Source organism: Hevea brasiliensis, chromosome 5, assembly GCF_030052815.1.
Source record: "Hevea brasiliensis isolate MT/VB/25A 57/8 chromosome 5, ASM3005281v1, whole genome shotgun sequence".
Classification (NCBI taxonomy): Eukaryota; Viridiplantae; Streptophyta; class Magnoliopsida; order Malpighiales; family Euphorbiaceae; genus Hevea; species Hevea brasiliensis.
Genome location: NC_079497.1, coordinates 1,073,575 through 1,094,131, shown reverse-complemented (window position 1 = coordinate 1,094,131; position 20,557 = coordinate 1,073,575). Strand labels below are relative to the sequence as shown.

The following is a 20,557-nucleotide window of genomic DNA, read 5'->3' as shown; positions in this document are numbered from 1 at the left end:
CTAGATTACAATCACCTTTTAGTTAAACTATACAGCATATCTTCAATTTCATGTAATGTTATTATTTACAAGAGAAATTTTGACTGTTAGTATTATAGGACTGTGCCCAACGTGAGAGCCGAGACCCTCAGTCAAACCAAAAGAAGAAAATTAATTACGTCCAAACCTTAGGGGGCTGAGGGTTGAGTAAAGTCAGTTCCTTTCTGCTCTATGACTTTCCAGTTTTCAGGTTTTTAATTTTGTCTATCCTTTTACACAGCAAATGGCAAAGGAATCCATTCCTTTCCTCTCCAAAGGCTAAACTGCTGCTGTTAAGCCACGGGCCGTCCTAGTTCTATCATTATCTTTGTTTTATTTTGCTGAAGTGCTGTGCTTGTCTTGTCCACCAACTTAAATTTAAAGGAAAGAAAAGCTCTTCTTACTATTGTTTTATTCTGTGTTGTGTGACCCAAGTAAGATGCCAAAAGCAAGTGCGACCAGAATGAAATTTGTTTAAGATTTGTTCCTGGTAAATATAATGATCCAGCACTGAATATATGTGATTCTGTTGTATATTATTATATGAGTAGCTAGCAAACAAGCAGGCGATTAATGATAAAATAATAGTGCCCACCAAACGCCACACGGACGAGATGATTCACTCATGGATCGAAGATGGAGAGAAGGCGTGACTTGTGACGGTGTCAGGGAATCAGTGCCCAGCACGAGCTCCACCCATAAAGGTTAGTTGATGGAGCCATTGAAATTTAGCTACCACAGCTGTCTTCTTACTTAATTTCTTCACCATTAATATTACAACTTTGAACTTTCCAAGACTATAGAGTGAAAAATATCTAGCAGTTCGAATTGGCTGCAAAGGTTTTAACGTGCCATTTTACTCTAGTCCATTTCTAAAAGCCCTAACATACTATCATCATGTTTGGAGAATTCATACCAACAAAATTTAACACAACTGATTTTCCCATTTTGCCCCCTTGTTCTGTTACTTTATTGTCGTAAATGATAAATTACATCCCAAGAGAGCTTACAGGAACAGTGGAAGGCAAAGAAGAAAGGGTTATTGACTTTGTTGTCAAGTGAAATATTCAATATCTTGTCAGCATCACCACAAAACTTATAAAAATCATATTGATTGGCAACCCTTCGGATTCTCCCTATTTATCTTTTTAGAGTCAATCATCAAGACGGTCAAAAAGATACTGAAAGCAACAAAAGAAGACCGGAAGTCCTTAAAATAGTGATTTCATTAACGCAACGTGGCCGAAGTCAGGTTTCTGAGTAGTTAAACCGCATTTACTCTGGTATGCCAGGAGTCAAATGAGCAACATTCTCCAGAATAAAAAAATGATATGCGTGATTTTTCACCTCCCTTAGCTGTTTTCTCTTCAACATTCGTCTACCCACAGGTGCCTTCAAAACATCCAATTTGGGCCATCCAGCAAAAATGCCAAATTAATTGTTCAACAGAACCAACTTCACAAATATGGTTAAATTCATCAGAGTAAAAGTCTACAATTTGTCTTCAAAATTCAAAAGTTCATGAAAATTCACATACAAAACAGAATATAATGAAGATCAAAGTAATGTTGCTCATCAGACGTCTGTAGCACACCGCATTATCAAATGAGCACTTTATTCCTCCTCCAGGAGTTGTCAAGAACGCTTCCTGCACAAGGTCTCATATTATTGAAAAACTTACAATCAAAATTTTGGTAATACACACCACCGCAATTGAAAAGGGGAAAGTAGCCATGAAATGAACACACAAGTGACAGGAGAAGCACATACTTTAGGACCTAAGAATGTTAGGCCTAGCTCTAGTGTTTCATACAGGGAAATTGCAAGAAACAAGAGGGAAATGAAGGAAAAAAGGATAAGAAGGAATCTTCAAGAATTGTAAGTAGATGTAGGTAGAAAGAGTAATTGAGAGTTTATTTTTTGTAACAATGTTTGTTCCAAAACATGTCAGAACGCTACCACATCAAGCTAGCTAAATTGATTTAAAAAAAAAAAGTTTAACAGCTCAACCAATTGACCTCCAACTGACTGATTACCAGTCTTGTTAAATCATCCACTTATTAGATGACACAGTTTAGTATCCTAACATTATCTTTGTCCTCAGATGTTACAAAACAGGCCAACAGAGCAGCATCTGGTTCTGTCCATGAACAAAAGTCAGTTTAACAGCATATTATCTGATTTCCTAACATAGAACCATCATCATCTTAAACAGCTCACATCATATTAGAACCATCATCATCTTAACCAGCTCACATCATATTAGAACCATTATCATGTGTAACCGACAAATGCAAAAACCTTTTTTTAATCAATTTTTTCTACTTCAATCGGTTTGGTTATTCATCCTCATTATCCTGAATAGAAATCATTAGTGACAAAACAAGTATTTCAAATTTGACCACAAAATTCCATGTCCATGGGTACTAAGCAGATTGACCTTCAACAGCAGACTTATATCCATCTACTTGAGATGCTGTCTTTCTGATGAACTTTTATCTCCAGAGCTCTTGGTACCTTGTAATGAATTTTCTTCCTGTTATACGAATGTCTAGACAACAGTTCATAAATGTTTTACTTGTTATACAAACTATATTAATTGATCAACAGTAGATGATAGATAAAATATGACAATTGCCCTTCTAATGCCTGATCCAAGGAATCAATTTTAACCTTTGCTCTATCTATCAATCCACATAATCAATCACCCAATAACAGTGGAACAACTACATATCTTAGATAACTGCCCTTATTAACAATTAAAACATATTTAACACTTTTAGTTCTCGTTGCTAGTTTGCAATCTTCATGCTTAATTGAGATGAATATGGGGATGAACAATCAACAATCGATTTTATTACCATATAGTTTCTGCATTTTACGTCATGGGGTTCATAGAAAGTCAACCAAACAATGTAGACAAAAGCATTTTATCAATTACAACGTTATGAACAAGCAACAAAGCAAAAACCCTAGGCAGTAATACTGAAATAAAATACCAATAAATAGCGAATGTCATCCATATGCCTAATAATGGAAAGAAAAATTACCAGAGAGAAAACCCTAATTGGGAGAAGGGACAGATAGATTTTCCATGAGCTTCTTATCCCTTCTCTCCATGGCCACATCCCACATATCGTTACCGATGTGCTTCGGCTGTTAAAATTCGCATAAAATTGTGAACAATGGAGCGATTAAAAAAGAGAATTGAATGATTAGATCTAACAGATTAAGCAGAACAATATAAGAGAAAAAGGGATACCCGGCCATGAGCGGCTTTGTGGATGTAATACTGAGCATTACCCATCACACAGAGCATTCCTGCTATGATTCCGAGTGGTAGCGCTGCTTCTAACCATATCCACGACATTTTTATTTTTGTCTGTCAATAGTTCAATAGATCTCCTCTCTTCCTCCTCCTGCTTCTTCCGCTTCGACGAGGTTGAATTTTTGAGTGAGCATTTGATAGATAATCCCTCGTATCACAGGCCATAAGCCCCATAATCCACTTTCATGAGTCTCAGCTGTCTAGCCCCGACCCGTATTGGACATAGTTAGAACTGGGCTCATGACCCATTTTCTCAAGGCCCAAAGTTTACAAATTTAAGCCCATTTGATATTGAGATTAGGGTTAAAAGACACTTTTTAGAAAAAAATATATATAATTTTACAATTTTATTAAAAAAATCTCTTTACAATTAAAATATGTTAAATTTAATTTCAATTTGATTTTTAATAATTTATAATTAATATATTTAATAATATTTTTTTTTTATCAATAGTTTCAATAATAATATCAAAGTTGGTGGACAATTTTTTTAAATTGATTGAAAACACAGAAGATACGTACCTGAAAAGTTGATGAATAAATTAACATGCCAATATTCTTAACGATTTAATAGGAAATTAAGGATAATTGATATTTTTAAAATTTATTTTATTTTTATTAAGGAAAAGTCATTGCTAATATGACATAAAATTATTGGAAGCCTAATTCTTGGCAAAGATTGTTGTCTTATGTTGACTTTAATTACTTGGCTAAGATTTATGTGATAGCAAACCTAATTGAATAATTGAAAACCTAATGGCTGAGATGCTTCTTTTGGGTGATTATATGATCTGCTCATTTGACAATTTTCAATATTTTTTATTTTATTTTTGTTTAAATTTATAATTAAAATTTTATTATTAATTTTATTTTTTACTGTTATAAAATTATAGAAAGTGTAAAATCTATGTGGGCAGCAGTACCTTCCCAGAGAATTCTCTCTCACCTGATGACTGATCATGTTATCTTGTGACTTGTCACCCATGCCCAATCATGCTTATTGACGAATGCAAATTTGGTCAATTTGTAAATAATAATAATAATAATAACAATTTACAATGTTAAGGCATGATGTATGCTACGCCTTATAATGCTAACTCAATTAAACTAAGCTTTTATCTCAAAAATTTAGGATCAGCTATATAGATTCGCTTTCTCTATTCTAAACGATTTTGGGCTAAATCCTCATAATTCTGTAATACTTCTATGTCATGTTGTACTACTGTCTTCCAAGTCAATTTAGGTTTACCCCTTTTTTTCTTTCTATCCTCTAATCTAATGTACTCTACTTGTCTAACTGGAGCCTCTGTATGTCTACGCTTCACATGACCAAACCACCTCAATCTTTGTCTCTCAACTTATCCTCAATTAGTACCACTCCTACATTTTCTCTAATACTCTCATTACGGACTTTATCTAGTATAGTATGGCCACTCATCCACCTTAACATTCTCATCTCTACAACTCTTATTTTAGACGCATACGACTCATTCAATGCCCAACACTCACTACCATATAACATACCCAGTCGTATGGCTATATGGTAAAATTTTTCTTTCAACTTATTGAGAATCTTGCGATCACATAAAACTTCCGTAGCACGTCTCTACTTCAACCATCTGGCTTTAATCCTATAACTAACATCTTCCTCACATCCCCCATCTACTTGAAGGACTGAGCCGAGATATTTAAAGTGATTATTTTGGGACAATACCACTCCATTTAAACTAACTCATTCCCTATCACCAGTTTGTCCTTCACTAAACTTGCAATGTATATATTTTGTTCGTTCTACTTAACTTAAAGCCCTTTGACTCTATAGTACTTATTCAAAACTCTAGCTTTCTATTGACTCCTTCTCGCGTCTCATCTATCAAAACAATATCATCTTCAAACATCATGCACCAAGGAATACTCTCTGTTTCGTCAATTCATCTAAAACTAATGTAAAAAGGTAAGAGCTTATAGCTGATCCTTGATGTAATCCAATTGAGATCGGAAAATCTCTTGTGTCACCTCCCACTGTGCGCAAAATAGTACTTGCTCATTCATATATATATTTCAACACTTCACACTCCATAGGATATCTCTTGGAACCCTATCATAAGTCTTCTCCAAATCAATAAAAACAATGTGTAGATCTTTTTTCACATCTCTATATTTCTTCAGCAAGCTTTTAATGAGAAAGATCGCTTCCATAGTTGAATGATCGGGCATGAAGCCAAATTGATTAAGAGAGATAGAAGTAAACTAAAATACACTAGCTGTAAACTCTCTCCCACAACTCCTCCTACTAAAATACACTAGCTGTAAACTCGTTGGTTGCATGAATTATTTTATAATTTTAAAATATTTAATTAAATAATATTTTAATAAATAAATTTTTATTAATTAAATTTAAATTTTATTTTAAATCTTTCAATTCATTTTCAACTTTTTCAAAATTTATTTTTTTTTAATTTTTAAATTTAATTAATATCACAGGCTAATTGTATAAAAAAATGTTACAAATAATAATTCATTGTCATACATTTTTCATTCAGAATATTTATTTTATTTTACGGAAATAATACCCCTTTACAAAAATTTTATTAAAAAAAAGTTACTTGTCCCCAAGTAGGGGTGAGCAATCGGTTCAAACCGAACCGAACCGAATCGAACCGAATTAAATTATCAAAACCGAACCGCTAATTTTAGAAACCGAACCGAACCGAAATTAGTGAAAAACCGAATCAAACCGAACCGCTTTAATTCGGTTCGGTTCGGTTTAAACCGATCAGTTTGATTTTTGATTGATTTTTTAATTTAAACTTGATTTTCAAGTTATTTGGTCTAATTTTAACTTTGGTTTGAACCTAATAACCATTAATCAATGAAATTAAATAATTAATATATATAAAATTAAATATAATTCATAAATTTTCCATAAAAATAAATTAATTCAAAAATCGATTCGGTTCGATTTAGTTCGATTTGACTATATAAATCACTATTCGGTTCGGTTCGGTTTTTTCTCTTCAAAACCGAACCGAACCGAAATAACCGAAATTTTTATAAATTAAAACCGAACCGAACCGATTAACTTTTAAAACCGAACCGATTGAACCGAATTGAATCGGTTCGGTTCGGTTTTTCGGTTTGGACCGTATAGTGCTCAGCCCTATCCCCAAGTGGTTAATGGTCAACATGGTGAAAGTAAAACGACGTAGTTTAATGCAAAGAGTATGCAAAGAGTATGCAAAGGTTCCAGCACAGCCTGCGTTGGCGACATCATTATCAATCTCATATACCATTGGCTTCTAGCTCGTGTGGGACCGCCCCCATCTTCCTACCCTCGGATACTGCCACTGATTCTCTGCATGGCGAACACGTGTGCTTCTCTGCAGCATGGACCTTCTAGGTGGATTACACACATGTATTACCATTTTTTATTTTTTTAATTTTCCACCTCAAGAAACCAAACAATAAGGGGTAAGTAGTAAGATTTTCCTTTTCTTCCTTAGCTCCGTTAAACATCATCTGCTCTTGTTTCTCACTGTTATTTTCCTTTTATTTTCTTTTATTTTTTTTATTTGTTCTAAACTCTATGGAGGTGACCAAAAAATAAAAAATTATCAATTTAGCTTTACTTTCTGCAAAATTCAGAGGGTCTGTCGAGAGGAGTAGACCCTTTTCCTTTGTCTTTATTTTTTTTTTTAGTGTTTATTTATTTATTTATTTTTCTCTTATTACAAACCCTCCTTTTTGATGGTGCTGTGTTTCTCCTTTTTCTTCTGCAACAATCGCAACTAAAACCCTTTATTTTCTTTTCTCTTCTTCTCTTTTTTTTTTTTTTTCATTTCATTCTTTTGTTTGTTCAAGGAAGAAAGAAAGGGAAAAAAGGAAAATAAATCTTCAAGAAAAGTGCGTCATGTCAGGTTTGTATAATCCCAACTTCTCACCTGCAAGAGCTGCTTCTCCTCAGATTAGAAGCACTCCTGATGTTGACAGGTATTGCATCTCCCACCATAAACGCATCATATTTTTTTACTTGGACAAAAGGGAAACGCGAAAAGAATTTTTTTTACTGGGATTTTTTTTAATTTAATTATATCTAGCTTTGTGTACTGAATTATGTTGTTTTGATCTGTTTGTAGTCAGTACTTGTCAGAGTTGTTAGCAGAGCATCAGAAGCTTGGACCCTTTATGCAGATTCTCCCGATATGTAGCCGACTGTTAAATCAAGGTCCACTTCTTAGTATTTCATTATTTTGGATCTAAGCTTTTCTAGATTTTCATGGGTTTATTTGCTTTTGGTGCTTTTTTTAACTCTTCGTGAATGTGATTACGTGTGTAGTTAGATGTGTTTGATTGTTTTCCAGTGGCGTAAGTTTTACTAATTGATTTTTGCTATTTCACTCTGGTTGCTCTCTTACTGGGATTTCGTCCACAGTCTTGGCTTGATCATGGGGCCACTTCTTTTGAGTTCATTTGATATTAACTTCTCCAGTTGAGTTTAGGTTGTTGGTTGAGCAGCAATTAGGATCTTAACATTGTGTTTAAGATAGTATCTGGACACTAACATGGGTTCTATCTGTAAAGGATAGATCTAATTCTGGTGGAATGGCCCATTATACATTTACATCAGATTAACATAAACTATAATAATCTGGTTGATTTTATGGGAGTATCACAGTAGAAGAAGCATTGCGTAGTGAAATTCTAGAATATCGAATGCCTTATAAATGGTATAGTGGTCATATTAAACCCAATCAACCAAGCCATAGTCTCAAAATAGTCACTTGGCCATTAAAATAATATTTTTGAGAATTAAACCTGACTGCTGGAAAGAGGTTGGCAAACAATCATATACTAGGGTTGGATTGAAGTAATTATTGGAGGTTTCTCAGCACAATTAATGCCATGTATGATGAATATATTAAGACATTGGATTTTGTATATTTTCGGATGATGATTTGGCATGCTATGTTACTGGAGAACTATGTTACTTAATGCCATAAAAGTTGGCAACAGGAGAACTATGTTAGATCTGAAGTAGTTTCTTTCCTAGACATTCAAGTTTCTAGATAACTGTGTTGTCTACTTTGAGCCTTCTTAGTTCTTAGACTCAAACAAAAGATAGCCATAACTTGTAATAAGTTTGTGATTAATTTGAAGGGAAAATATACTTAAAACATATGTACTTTTCTATTTTCCAATAGCCAATCTTCTCGGGTTTCAGTATTGTATTGGAGGTGTTAGAGCTTCTTATGTTACTGGAAGGACAAAGCCAGTGCCTTGAGCCATTTTTTAAGTTCTAAACGCGCCCCCCCCCCCCCCCTTCTCTCTCTCTCTCTCTCTCTCTCTCTCTCTCGTGTGTGTGTGTGTGTGGATTGGGGGGTGGGGGGGGGGGGGTGGTTAGGGTGGTAGTATTCTGTTTGTTTCATTTGTTCCGACTCCATATTTCTTCTTCTGCAATGTTTCCAGCCTTACAGCTGGCTGCCATTTTGTCCCTTTAGTTGGGGCTGCATTCATCTTTCTAGTGCTGTTTTACTTATCATGATCCCATGTCTGTTTCTTTGATTTTTTTTAATTTTTTAATTTTTTATTTTTTGCATGTAGAAATTTTTCGGGTTTCGGGAATGATGTCCAACCAAGGATTTGGCGATTTTGACAGACTGCGGCATAGAAGCCCCAGTCCCATGGCTTCATCAAACCTTATGTCAAGTGTTGCTGGAACAGGTTTAGGCAGCTGGAATGGTCTTCCACAGGAGGTAATTTTTGCTCTTCTGGTTTTTGATTGAGCATTTTAATTTTGAGTTATTGAAGTCCTTTTTTGAAGTATTGAATGGTGAAAAAGGATATATACAGCCGACCCCAACTAGTTTGGAATTAAGGTTGTTGCTGAAGTCCTTTTTTGTTTTTGACTATCTGCCTGTTAACCCAGAATACGTTTGCTTGCAATTTGACATTTGGATAAATGAGGTGACAAATAAAAGGTTTGAATCACCTTATTTGTAACTTCTTTTGCAGTGTTTCATGCCTGAAAGCCACTAAGAGCCTAGCTTTCTATAATAGAAGGAAAATACTAGGGCCAATGATATAACAAATTTTAAGGCAGTTGTAAATCAATCTTGAAACTTTTGAAGGGCAAGATGTTGATACAAAGACGACAGCTGGGGGATCCAAATTATGTCACTTTTAAGTTATTAGGAATGTTTATGGTGATGAGTTCAAAGCAATTCCCTGCAGTTCAAATATAAATAACAATCTTCATTACTTTATGAAAACCTTCTGTGAGATTAGATTATGTAGAAATTGTGTCGATTTCAGAAAGGAAACATTACACTTGATTTGTGAGAAGGCATTTTTGCTTAATTGCTTATGTTGGAAAAATTGTTGGCCTTGAACTCTGAAAAGTTCTGATGCATGATTACCTAGTTTTGTTGGAGTTACATTTATTTGTCCTTATTTTTGGCGTCTATATGTTAACTCTGCACACCATTGCCAGGACTTTTGAGTAGTTCAACTTTATACTTGCTTTATTTGCACATTCAAATTCTAATATCTGAAAATTCTTGATCATCGTATTAATGAAGTATGATTTTATCTGAAAATTCTTGATTATCATATTTATTTAATTCCCCCACGTGATCTGATTGTGGATTACTTCATTTAAATCCTTCCTTTCTCATTTTCTTACAGTTATTGAAATGAAGAACATTGAAAGTTCTTGCATAATGCATGATGATAATTTTACTCTACAGTTGTCTAGAACTTCAGGGATCCTAGTAGTTTCACTTTCACAACAAAGTTCTAATAATATGGCTGCTCTGTTATGTTTAGAGGTTTGCTCAGTAGTCGTATAGGTTCACTGGTGATATGATGACTATAGGCCTGTCTTATTTTTTTGTCTTCCATTTCTCTGGCATACTAATAAAATTAAAATCCTTCTTGCAGAGATTAAGTGGCCCCCCTGGAATGACAATGGACTGGCAAGGTGCACTTGCAAGCCCTAGTTCATACACTGTGAAAAGAATTTTGCGCTTGGAAATTCCAGTAGATACTTATCCAAATGTAAGCTTTATTTTTTCTTTCGTGTTCTGGCTTTATCATGTTAAATTTACCCTCACAATTCATTTACAAAATAGAATATTCTAAAAAGAAATGACATTTTATCTGGCTGCTTCATTGTTGGTAGTTCAATTTTGTTGGGCGACTTTTAGGCCCTAGAGGCAATTCGCTGAAACGGGTGGAAGCTACGACGGGGTGCCGTGTTTATATTAGAGGGAAAGGGTCAATAAAGGACCCAGACAAGGTAGTGGACACCGATTCACATTCCTTTAATTGTTAAAATTTACTATTTTCTGTGAGGATTCAGCTGAAACTGAGTGATAAATTAGATAAAAATTATGAATAGAGTCCCTCCTCCTTTTCCCTGTTCAACAATGAACATTTAAGGTTCATCTTCTTTTTTGGTCCTAATATTTTTATCCAATTCCATCCTGAAGGAAGAGAAGCTAAGGGGAAGACCTGGCTATGAACATCTGAATGATCCACTTCACATATTAATTGAAGCTGATTTGCCTGCCAATATTGTTGATATGAGGCTGAGACAGGCGCAAGAAATTATAGAAGAACTGCTCAAACCTGTGGTATTTACTCCATTACTCCACTCCTTTGTTATTCTTGGGAATATTATAAAATTCTAGAATATGGCAATAGTCTTTCATGTGCTTGAGTCCCAACTCCTAAGTGTGCTTCGTGTCCTAAGGCATAAAGTTCCAGTTGATTATATTTATTTCTACTTGTTATGACTGTTTGAAGAGCAAAAACATCATGAAAATTCTTGGCACCATGTGGTTAAACTTGTGGAAAATCTGCTTGCTACTTTATTGTCTGAGAACGAGTCTAGCCGTGTAGGAACAACTTTGTACGCAATAACTTCTACGGAAGTTATGTGTTTATTATAAAGGTGGGTTTTCAGTTAATGTTTCAGTCAATTAAGTGCCAGCATCTGTTGCTCTGTATAAATGGAGAACAAAAGCATTCAGTCCCAGACGTGCTAATTGTTCTGTAAAACATTTCCCTTTTTGAGCCACAAGACAAAAACATTGTATGGTCTGTAGAACTATTATAATTACAAGTCGTTTGAAGAGTTTATTCTTTCTAGAATTTTTTTGCAAGCGCTCCTTTAAAGTTTCAGCCAAAACATTAGTTGGGTGAAATGAGGAGCAGTTCACAAGTCGACTTGCTTCGGTTTGAGTGAAGTAATGATTCATTTTCCAAGCCTTTGTTCATGGCTCATGCATTCCATCCTTCATGCCATATTTACTACTATACATGGTGGGATTTGATGGGAAATCAGCGTTTCAATTTTTATTCTCTTGGGTAAATTGCCTTTTTCCATATGCAGGATGAGTCACAAGATTTTATCAAGAGGCAGCAATTGCGGGAACTAGCCATGCTTAATTCAAATTACCGAGAAGAGAGTCCTGGACCAAGTGGTAGTGTCTCTCCTTTCAATACTAGTGGAATGAAACGCGCAAAAACAGGACGCTGAGAGATCATATTCATGCCTACTTCAGCATGTATTGGCATTCATCCTGCTACAGAATTTCATGGTTGAGTATAGCTTCCAATACATGTCAATTCAGCACATCTACAAAGAATAGGCTAACAGTTATTGCTGGTGAGCTTTCTGGTGGGGGTTTTCCTTTATTTTTGTATTTTTTTCCTCCCAATATAAAAGACAAAAAAGCATTATTTAAAAAAAAGGAATTATTTAGCTAGTTCTTGAGTTTAGGCTTGCTGAGGTCAGTTCTTATTTTCCCCACCTTCAATGTAAACTGTAATATATTCATTGGATTTATTCTTGTTGTAGAAACTTGGAAGAGTGTGAAATATATCAATGTTGTAAGGGGCTAGGTATTAAAGACAATTGAGTCCTGAGTTTGGTAGTTGTCATCATTTTTCATAGTGATTTAAAAAAAAAAAAAACTTTTTGAGTTAAAATTGAGACCGTTTGGTCTAATTCCATTTCAATTATTTTCATAATGCCTCTCATGACCTGAGAAAAAAAAAAAGCTTGCTTCACACAAAAGCTGCGTCTTTTGAAAAAAAAAACCTCTAAATATTCCGACCTGCCGGATTCGAACCAGCGACCTAAGGATAGCAAACAGGTTCTTCACCTACTACAGTCCTCCGCTCTACCAACTGAGCTAAGGTCGGTTGTGCATTCGGCCTACATTTTTAATTCTTAAAATATGATGTCACATGCTCGTGACTTCAACAGCATTTTTGTGTAGGGTTTTAGGCTTTAGCAAATCTAATGCAGAGCACCAACCCCGCTTATATATATTTTTGTCGTCTCCGCTGCTAGCATCTGTGTGACTCTCCGCGATAGCGTTGATTCTCCGGCTGTTCTATTCCCATTTTGTTTATTGCTTATGGCAGCTACCCACATATCCTTTTCTCCCGGTTCCTCCATCCCCTGATTAAGATCTCTTTTAGATTTTGATTGTTTGGCTAGTTACAGTGACCGGCCGATCAAGGACCACCTTGATCTGTCACCTACTTCCTCCATTTTCACTCTTCACTATACTCTCTTTTCTATCTGGGTGATCTTTTCTGTTCCTTTGGCGGCAAATCCTTATCGCTTTATATAGGTTCGCTTTTATGCACTTCTTTTACATTGATTTTTCTACCATCTTTTGATTTTTAGGCCTTTTTTCTCAGCCCAGATCTGTGAATTGTTGTTTATGATAAATTTTTTTGGTGTTTCTTTTAGGAGTTTTGATTCGAAAAATGGCAACTGCGGCCCAGCTTCGTTGCTCTGTTTTGGCTAGGCAATACTCAAGTTCTTCTTCCCAGAATTCCCGTGCCTCCAATCCTAATTATCCGAATGTTTCTTACCCATTTTCCAATTCTCAAAATCATTCGCTCCGCCTTCTTCCTCACCCGAAACCTTCCAAGCTTGAGTTTTCAGAAGGTGGAGGCAATGGCAACAGTGGAATTGGTCGGGGATTTGGCGGCGGCGGCGGCGGCGAAAGTGGAGGATGGAGTGGTGATTCCAATTTCGAGAATTCATCATCCTCGCGATTTGGGATTCTTGCTCATTTCCTGAATGGATGGCGATCAAGGGTGGCTGCGGATCCACAATTCCCTTTCAAGGTTCTAATGGAGGAATTGGTTGGTGTATCTGCCTGTGTTCTTGGTGACATGGCTTCTCGTCCTAATTTTGGACTCAATGAGCTCGACTTCGTTTTCTCGACTTTGGTCGTTGGTTCGATATTGAACTTTACCCTTATGTACCTCTTGGCACCCACTGCTTCTGCTGCAAGTACCAGTCTCCCTGCCATCTTCGCTAATTGCCCACCAAGCCACATGTTTGAGCCAGGTGCTTTTACCCTGGTGAATCGATTCGGTACTTTTGTGTACAAAGGAACAATTTTTGCAGCTGTTGGTTTCGCCGCAGGGCTAGTAGGAACTGCAATTTCAAATGGCTTGATTGCGATGAGGAAGAAGATGGATCCAACTTTTGAGACGCCAAACAAGCCACCTCCAACAGTTTTAAACGCAGTGACATGGGCGCTTCACATGGGCATTAGCAGTAATTTAAGATACCAAACCCTGAACGGTATGGAGTTTTTACTGGAGAAGGGGCTCCCTCCTCTTGCGTTCAAGAGCTCGGTGGTGGTTCTTCGATGCTTGAACAACGTTCTGGGTGGGATGTCTTTTGTTATACTGGCAAGGTTGACAGGATCGCAGAGCATTGGAGAAGCAAAACCTGTTGTGGCGGAGGGTGCAGAGAAGGAGAAGTTGCTGGATGGGGGAGACGAATTGCAGAGCAATCAGTCGACTTTCAAGTGAAGTGATCATTTTTGTTATCCATGTGTTTATATATGTAATAAAAATCCAAGGTTCCATTGTGATGTCCTGTCTAGGATTGTCATTTAGTTTCTAGGTGTGATAATTTTGGTGCTTTTATCACTTGAATGATTGAATTGGGACAACGCCCCCACTCTTCTATCTCGACTAAATCATACAAAATGAACTAGAACGACGCATTGATGCTGGGTCATTGGCTGGTTGGTCGAAACGCTAGTAGTTTGAATTTTTCCACCCTTCAACACTTTGCTCTATTTTGGATGCTATTCCGAATGAGGAATCGCGTCCTTCAATCACATTGACATCTAGAAGAAACCAGCAGCTAGTAACTACACAACTTTTTCCCTTTTATATCTTTTAGAGAATTGACAAAGCCAAAAATAAGGTAAAAGAAAAATAGTATACAATGTAATCATAAATCTAGTTTAATCTTCTTCTTTTTTCTCTGAGATAATCTAATAATAAGTTCCCTGAACAAGTCATCTATCTCAGTTAAGTCAACTAACAAATCGGTAGGTCTCATCTGACAGCCTCTGGAGCAGAATTGCAGTATGGTGTGTGCAAGCAAACCAACTTGGTGCACGTTAAGCAGAGAGTAGCAAAACCAACTCCGATTGCAAGCCCAGAACTGCCTTTTGGTGTATCCAAACTCAGTGCTCTTTGGATTATCCTTCCAAAGCTTGGAAGTAATCCCCCACACGCTAAAACCATTATATGATCCAGACCGCTGTAGTCAATTCCTGCAAGTATTGCTCCAATGGCAGACATTGGACCCATAAAGCCTATTAAAGCTGCTGCTGCCAGAGCATTGTGCCAGCTGTCAGTAGCACCAAAGATGCAGCTAGCCACAGCAGCACCACGGGGAAGTCCATGTAAAGAGACGGGAAGGACCATGTGCCTACCCAGTCCATAAGCTTTTGGTGCAGCCACTCCTAGTGCAAGTCCTTCTGCCAATGCATGGAAGGCAACTGCTCCACATGAAAGGAATGATTGAAGGGTGTGAACACTCATGGGAAAGCCAGTTATCGTGGGTAAATTATTTGCTGATGCCCTTTTGCGACCTGCAAGAGTCAAAATGCTGGAGCTACAGACATGGACAAATAATGCTCCTGCAGCAAGCAAAAACAGTATAGGGATGACCCCCATCTTTGAAGACACAAGTAGCTGTAATGGTCGCCATGCACCAAGTACAAAGGCGATGCCAGATGCTACACCCATAAGAAGGGCATGCTGAAGATGGAATGCAAGAGCAAATGCAACAAGAATGATGCCACCAAGCAATGGCCCAAGGCCAAAAAGCAGTGAAACAAAGAATCCTGAAGCATCCTCCGCACTGCAAAGTACAGAAAATGAAATTTAGTTGCCAATAATAAAGTAAATGTAAGACCAGCAATAGATAAATTAAACAGCTAAAAGAGAAGGAGAAAAAAGATGAGTTTAAAAAAATGTAATGAACAGGCTCTACATATCATAAACCTTACAAGAAGAAAAGTACTTTGTTTGTGAAGTGAGGATAACGAATAAGACATTTGTGGGAAGAACCATTTCAAGTAATTTTTAGCAAAAAATCACCAATCAAACAAAACCTCAAGGTCTAAGTGTTAAAGCAACTAATGCAAAGCAATACTCTGTGGTTAGAGTTGTTGAAAAACTTGAATGCTAGTGAGATCATATGCAAAACTAAAGATTTTAAAAGCATGCTTAGCAAAAGATATTTCAAAATATACACGGTCCAAGAAGCACAATTCATGATAAACCTGTGGGTTAGATGTTTATATAAACCCAAAAGCAATGATTTACATCATTTTCTATTGAAAAAAACTCAAAGGAAAGATATTGTTCCTAATTACCATTAAGCTGCAGAGGCTGAATGTCATCTCTTCCTAATTATAACGACATATAAAAAGCGGTAAATCAAGAATCAGAGAACAACAATTGAAATAGTTACACTATACATAATGAGACTATGGTCCTGCAGTAGTGTAAATAAGAGCATATCAAGCAAATGTATGAGATTGTGAAACATCAAGCATAGTGCAATATTGCTACTTCCAAATAGGCACTCTTAGAAAGCTAAAGCTCCATAGTGACTCACTTGTAGTCATGGGTGAAATTCTGGAACATGGTGCTTAAAGCTTCCATAAATGCGACAGAAATTGTAGCTGCTGATGCCACCTGTGAAGGAGAGGCTTCCTGTAATCCAAGGGGCAGAGGAAAACATCCACTATGAGAAACCAAAACTAAACACATAAAAATGGTGAAGCACAATTTTCGTTCACATTTAAACACATCTGAGTTTTAGGATTTCAAGGTTCCTTTTGTGCCAACCAGAATGAAAAATAATGAGCAATCCTATTACACTAGGTCATAAAATTATCCAGAAGTTCCTCCTTAGTTTTTAGGGATATGTAAAAACCAAAAATGCAGTAAGACTTGCATCAGCTCCCAGATCTCATTATTGAACAAATAACCAGCAGGCAAAGAAATGGAATTCAACATGTACTAACAGATGTGAACATGCATGGGACTCGCTATATTTGATTTTACTTTCGCGAAAGAAATAATAGACACATACTTCAAGAGATGTATTGAATGGAAACATTAACAAATTTGCCCATCCATTGAAATGCAATAGGACCAATACAAAAATTAAAGAGAAAATTCTCCACCAACAACACCCCAAACCAAAAAAAAAAAAACCTCAGTTTCCTGATTTTTTCTTCTCTCTTGTCTGAATCAAATTCATTCTTAATAGTCCATTCATCTTTCTAGCATGCAAAATGCACACATGTTTAACATATGTCATCCACATGAATATATCTGTATCATGGTGACAGTATCACAATGAACGATGCCAAACTGTTAAATGAAAATTTAGATGTCATAATCAAGTAGATGATTAGGGAGCAAGTTAACATAAAAATAACTCAAAGCATTCTGAACACTTGGTGCAAAACTGAGTCCTTCAATGCACAGTGGATTCAACCAAGTATATAAAAATTACCTTGAAAGCATCAGGAAGCACTTCAGCAACAACCATCCAGATCATACATCCAGCAGCAAAGCCAGTACAGAAAGGCAGGAACTTGTTAAATGCATCAGCACATATGAATGAAGGAACTGCTACAATGGGCTGCAAAAAGAAATAATGTCAATAACTGATAAGCCAACAAAATCCCACTTTACATAAACCATAGTTAAAAAGAAATTTTAATCCATTTGCCACTGATTATTTTATCTTGTTTCTCATCAAAATTTCCTTTTGAAAAATGCAACAGATCACCCACATGCTTGTTTTTAGAGTCAATAATCACACATCCACATCAAGATACAACTCAAACAGTCTGATACTTCTGATAAGGAAAAATGGTTTAAGGGTTAACAATTAGCCATTATAAAACTAGTTGAAGACATAAAAGCATGGGTGTTTCTCTGGGTCTGGAAAAAAGAAATGGGATATGGACTACGCTAGTGAGATTAAATCCCAAAAAAGAATGCAACTTGATTTGCTTAATATACAATCTCCAAGGAACAACCAAGAAGCATTGCACACAACCAGAGGAGAAGATGCTTCTCCAAAGCTCATCATATTGACAGCATACCTACCATTACAAGTGCATTGTGTATTGATTTACTTTTCCTTCCCCCTTTTAATTTTAGGGATTCACATATCTTACACAGTGATATCAGCATCTATTATCTCTTGTAAAACGAACTAGCCTCAGCCCATCATGAAGCATAATTTATTACCTGAGGCAAAGATGTAATTACACTCCATAACATTGCATTTTGTGGAGAAACACCTCTTGATGCAAGAACCATACTCACAGCTAATCCCTCTGGTATGTTATGCACAGCAATGGCTAAAGTTACCAAAAGGCCTTGAGAGAAACCTTTCGAGCCAGCGAAGGAGACTCCAACACCTGAACCCTCTCCAAATGAATGAAGAGTCATAATTCCGATAACAAGAACAACTTTGGTTGCATCTGCACCTTTTATGTCCAACATACTTACTTCACCGTATTGTTCAAGAAACTGGAACCCAGAAACGAAGTACAGCACAATGAGGTCCAAATTAACAAGGTAAATATCATTGTCAATTCATTACATTACAGATGAATTTGTGTTAATTCTATGAATATGGGGAAAAATAATTAAACATGTCTGTCTAGTAATAAAAAAAAAAAAGGCAAATGTTTCTGATCCATAGGGCAATACAAACTAAAAGCCAAGAAGCACAAGATGAATTTCAGCTGAGAACGTAGTAGATTTAATAATTGAATGTGACACTCCAAGTGGTTACCTTCTTGCATAGCAAAATGAAAATACCACCAGATAAAATCCCCATCACAACCCAATTACCAGCACCATGGCTCTGCCCTTCTTGTATGAGGTCAAAGCTAGCAGCCAACATCACACCAGCAGCCATTCCATTGCATAATCCAGCCCACTGAGGATCCAGCTCTACAAAAAAGAATGGGACTGCACCTAAACCAGTGGCAGCAGCCATGGCCAAGGTAAATAAAGCAACTGTAGATATTGAAACTCTGTCATAATTGCCCTTCCTATCACCCAGTTCGCTACTTGTGCTCTCAAAATCAATGGCACTCTCTGTACCAGTGCCATCTATGACATTGTTCCCTACATTTTTATGTGGTGCGGATCTTAACCTTTCTGAAGTTTCAATTGCAGATTGTGCCAGAATGCAACCAGAAAACAATAAGGAGAACAGAAAAAATAACAAAGCTTTTTTAAATATGAACCGCATTGTTCTTTGCGTGCACCACCAAAACATTTGCTTCTTTATATAGGATTTCTCATGTCAATTAGGCAGCTTTACTGCAAAAGCTCCACTGCAGATAAATCTCGGAGAGTAAAATATCAGGAGACGCAAATCTGTTGCCTGAAATATGCCAGGATGAATATTTGCTGCAGTTCAAAGTTGAATAAATAAAATTAGTTCAATAATGTTTTGGATAGTCATATTACTAATCCAATGATAACATGAAATGAATTCAGACAGTTCCCATCCGGGAATCCTGCACTCATCTACAACACCACAAGCCTAAAGTCATTACCAATCAATTAGCTAACTCTGAACTGAGATGACTATTTTAAGAACAAATTGAATCTAACAAAACCCAAAATTTTCTCGGAAGCAAATTACACTAGCAGTCAAATATACAACAGACCAACCACTGTCATGGGTTCCTCACTTAAATTCAGATTGTAAATGAATTTTAAGTGACATATACCTAAATGTGATACGATCTTCCCAGCAAAGCAATAACGAGAGGTTTGATTTCTGCAAAATTCATAAACATAAATCGCAAAACTCCAGATTTTCTATTTTTTTTCCTAGGATTTCGCAGCAATCAAATAAAAAAAATATAATAATAATAATAATAATAATAATAATAACAATAATAAACCCCAAAATTCTGAACCATCAGACCTTGATCTCAATCAGATTATAGGGGAAAAAAACTTACCAAAGAAACAAAAGTAGCCGCAGAGAAATGGATGTCGTTTAAATACAAATTTAAATCAAATAAAACAAAAATTAAAGGAGAAGACAAGTAGATTCCAAGCAAAAGGGAATAAACCCTGACTTGTGATTTTGAGGGATTTATTAGTTAAAAATTAAATAAATTTTCAGGATAGCACATCGTTTCCTTGTCCCTCAAAACCATCAAAACAGAAACTGCATCTTGTAAAAATACTATGAAACCGCTTGACACGGAACAAAAAACCCGAATAATCTTTTCACCCGAGAAATTCGGATTTCGGACAAACAATTCGGATAATCCGTAAAGGAATTTAGCTGGGTCAATAGAAAATTATAATTTTTTTTACAAGATCCATTATAATTTAAATTTTAATTAAAATGATAATCGATAGTTGATCAGATGTATACTGGGTTTGGTATTATTGCGTGCAATTATTACGAAAAAAAATATTATTTATTTTTTTATTTTAATATAATTAATTATTTGACTTCTTACATTAAAAAATAAATTAATTAATTTCTTTATTTTTTAATATTTTTATCATTTTAAATGCTAATTTCAATTTTATTTAATTATTATAATTTAAAATATAATTATATAATCTTTTATTAGGTCTTAAACTATTTAACTCTCCTTTAAATGTATTGATTACTAAAAATTTTAATTTAAACTAAATCAAGAAATTAAATAATAAATAGAACAAAATATAGAAATTAAATATTGTATTCTTAAAATTATAAGATGAAAAATTCATTACCATAGAAAGATTAAAAAATAATGTTCTTATTTTAAAAAAATTGAATTATTTTCATATTGGATTTTACTATTAATT

General features: G+C 35.7%; 4 protein-coding genes and 1 non-coding gene across 11 annotated transcripts; 2 read left to right on the top strand and 3 right to left on the bottom strand.

Annotated features, from left to right (window-relative positions):
- Window positions 1–1,474: 1,474 nt before the first annotated feature.
- LOC110667716 (NADH dehydrogenase [ubiquinone] 1 alpha subcomplex subunit 1) lies at window positions 1,475–3,490 on the bottom strand. 2 transcript variants are annotated; one of them, XM_021828652.2, is made up of 3 exons: window positions 3,281–3,490; window positions 3,069–3,174; window positions 1,475–1,677 (listed from the first exon to the last, which is right to left on the bottom strand). In XM_021828652.2, exons 1-2 carry the CDS (start codon window positions 3,386–3,388, stop codon window positions 3,082–3,084), a joined length of 201 nt encoding a protein of 66 aa, XP_021684344.2. In that variant the 5' UTR covers window positions 3,389–3,490; the 3' UTR covers window positions 1,475–1,677; window positions 3,069–3,081. The 2 variants fall into 2 exon arrangements, with proteins under 2 accessions (XP_021684344.2, XP_021684343.2); XM_021828651.2 differs by having other exon boundaries at window positions 1,475–1,666; window positions 3,281–3,488.
- A 3,348-nt stretch (window positions 3,491–6,838) lies between these two features.
- On the top strand, window positions 6,839–12,266 carry LOC110667717 (KH domain-containing protein At2g38610). Of its 2 annotated transcripts, none has more exons than XM_058146487.1 (8): window positions 6,839–6,994; window positions 7,208–7,336; window positions 7,483–7,571; window positions 8,948–9,099; window positions 10,286–10,402; window positions 10,527–10,643; window positions 10,837–10,980; window positions 11,742–12,266. In XM_058146487.1, exons 2-8 carry the CDS (start codon window positions 7,257–7,259, stop codon window positions 11,886–11,888), a joined length of 846 nt encoding a protein of 281 aa, XP_058002470.1. In that variant the 5' UTR covers window positions 6,839–6,994; window positions 7,208–7,256; the 3' UTR covers window positions 11,889–12,266. The 2 variants fall into 2 exon arrangements, with proteins under 2 accessions (XP_058002470.1, XP_058002471.1); XM_058146488.1 differs by having other exon boundaries at window positions 6,847–7,008.
- A 196-nt stretch (window positions 12,267–12,462) lies between these two features.
- TRNAY-GUA (transfer RNA tyrosine (anticodon GUA)) lies at window positions 12,463–12,556 on the bottom strand. Its single transcript has 2 exons — window positions 12,520–12,556; window positions 12,463–12,498 (listed from the first exon to the last, which is right to left on the bottom strand). It is a non-coding gene; the product is annotated as a tRNA-Tyr (tRNA).
- A 91-nt stretch (window positions 12,557–12,647) lies between these two features.
- LOC110667723 (protein RETICULATA-RELATED 3, chloroplastic) lies at window positions 12,648–14,354 on the top strand. The gene is made up of 2 exons (XM_021828659.2): window positions 12,648–12,993; window positions 13,116–14,354. The coding sequence occupies exon 2, from the start codon at window positions 13,133–13,135 to the stop codon at window positions 14,195–14,197; it is 1,065 nt and encodes a 354-aa protein (XP_021684351.2). The 5' UTR covers window positions 12,648–12,993; window positions 13,116–13,132; the 3' UTR covers window positions 14,198–14,354.
- A 187-nt stretch (window positions 14,355–14,541) lies between these two features.
- LOC110667720 (putative zinc transporter At3g08650) lies at window positions 14,542–20,098 on the bottom strand. 5 transcript variants are annotated; one of them, XM_058146486.1, is made up of 8 exons: window positions 19,708–20,050; window positions 19,471–19,520; window positions 18,979–19,144; window positions 18,519–18,856; window positions 17,966–18,250; window positions 17,220–17,348; window positions 16,311–16,408; window positions 14,542–15,548 (listed from the first exon to the last, which is right to left on the bottom strand). In XM_058146486.1, exons 4-8 carry the CDS (start codon window positions 18,723–18,725, stop codon window positions 14,735–14,737), a joined length of 1,533 nt encoding a protein of 510 aa, XP_058002469.1. In that variant the 5' UTR covers window positions 18,726–18,856; window positions 18,979–19,144; window positions 19,471–19,520; window positions 19,708–20,050; the 3' UTR covers window positions 14,542–14,734. The 5 variants fall into 5 exon arrangements, with proteins under 5 accessions (XP_058002469.1, XP_021684350.2, XP_058002466.1 ...); XM_021828658.2 differs by having other exon boundaries at window positions 18,519–19,144; window positions 19,708–20,098; XM_058146483.1 differs by having other exon boundaries at window positions 18,519–19,118; window positions 19,708–20,052.
- Window positions 20,099–20,557: the final 459 nt, after the last annotated feature.

Bases quoted from the DNA above. Each gene is read 5' to 3' on its own strand.
- LOC110667716 (XM_021828652.2), bottom strand. From the start codon at position 3,388: ATGTCGTGGATATGGTTAGAAGCAGCGCTACCACTCGGAATCATAGCA. The intron at 3,175-3,280 runs GTATCCCTTTTT...GAATTTTAACAG, and splicing joins ACAAAGCCGCTCATGGCCGG to CCGAAGCACATCGGTAACGA.
- LOC110667717 (XM_058146487.1), top strand. From the start codon at position 7,257: ATGTCAGGTTTGTATAATCCCAACTTCTCACCTGCAAGAGCTGCTTCT. The intron at 7,572-8,947 runs GTCCACTTCTTA...TTTTGCATGTAG, and splicing joins TAGCCGACTGTTAAATCAAG to AAATTTTTCGGGTTTCGGGA. The intron at 10,981-11,741 runs GTATTTACTCCA...TTCCATATGCAG, and splicing joins AAGAACTGCTCAAACCTGTG to GATGAGTCACAAGATTTTAT.
- LOC110667723 (XM_021828659.2), top strand. From the start codon at position 13,133: ATGGCAACTGCGGCCCAGCTTCGTTGCTCTGTTTTGGCTAGGCAATAC.
- LOC110667720 (XM_021828658.2), bottom strand. From the start codon at position 19,010: ATGTTTTGGTGGTGCACGCAAAGAACAATGCGGTTCATATTTAAAAAA. The intron at 17,349-17,965 runs GTAATAAATTAT...TTCTTTTTGCAG, and splicing joins TAATTACATCTTTGCCTCAG to CCCATTGTAGCAGTTCCTTC. The intron at 16,409-17,219 runs GTAATTTTTATA...CTTGGATTACAG, and splicing joins TGCTTCCTGATGCTTTCAAG to GAAGCCTCTCCTTCACAGGT.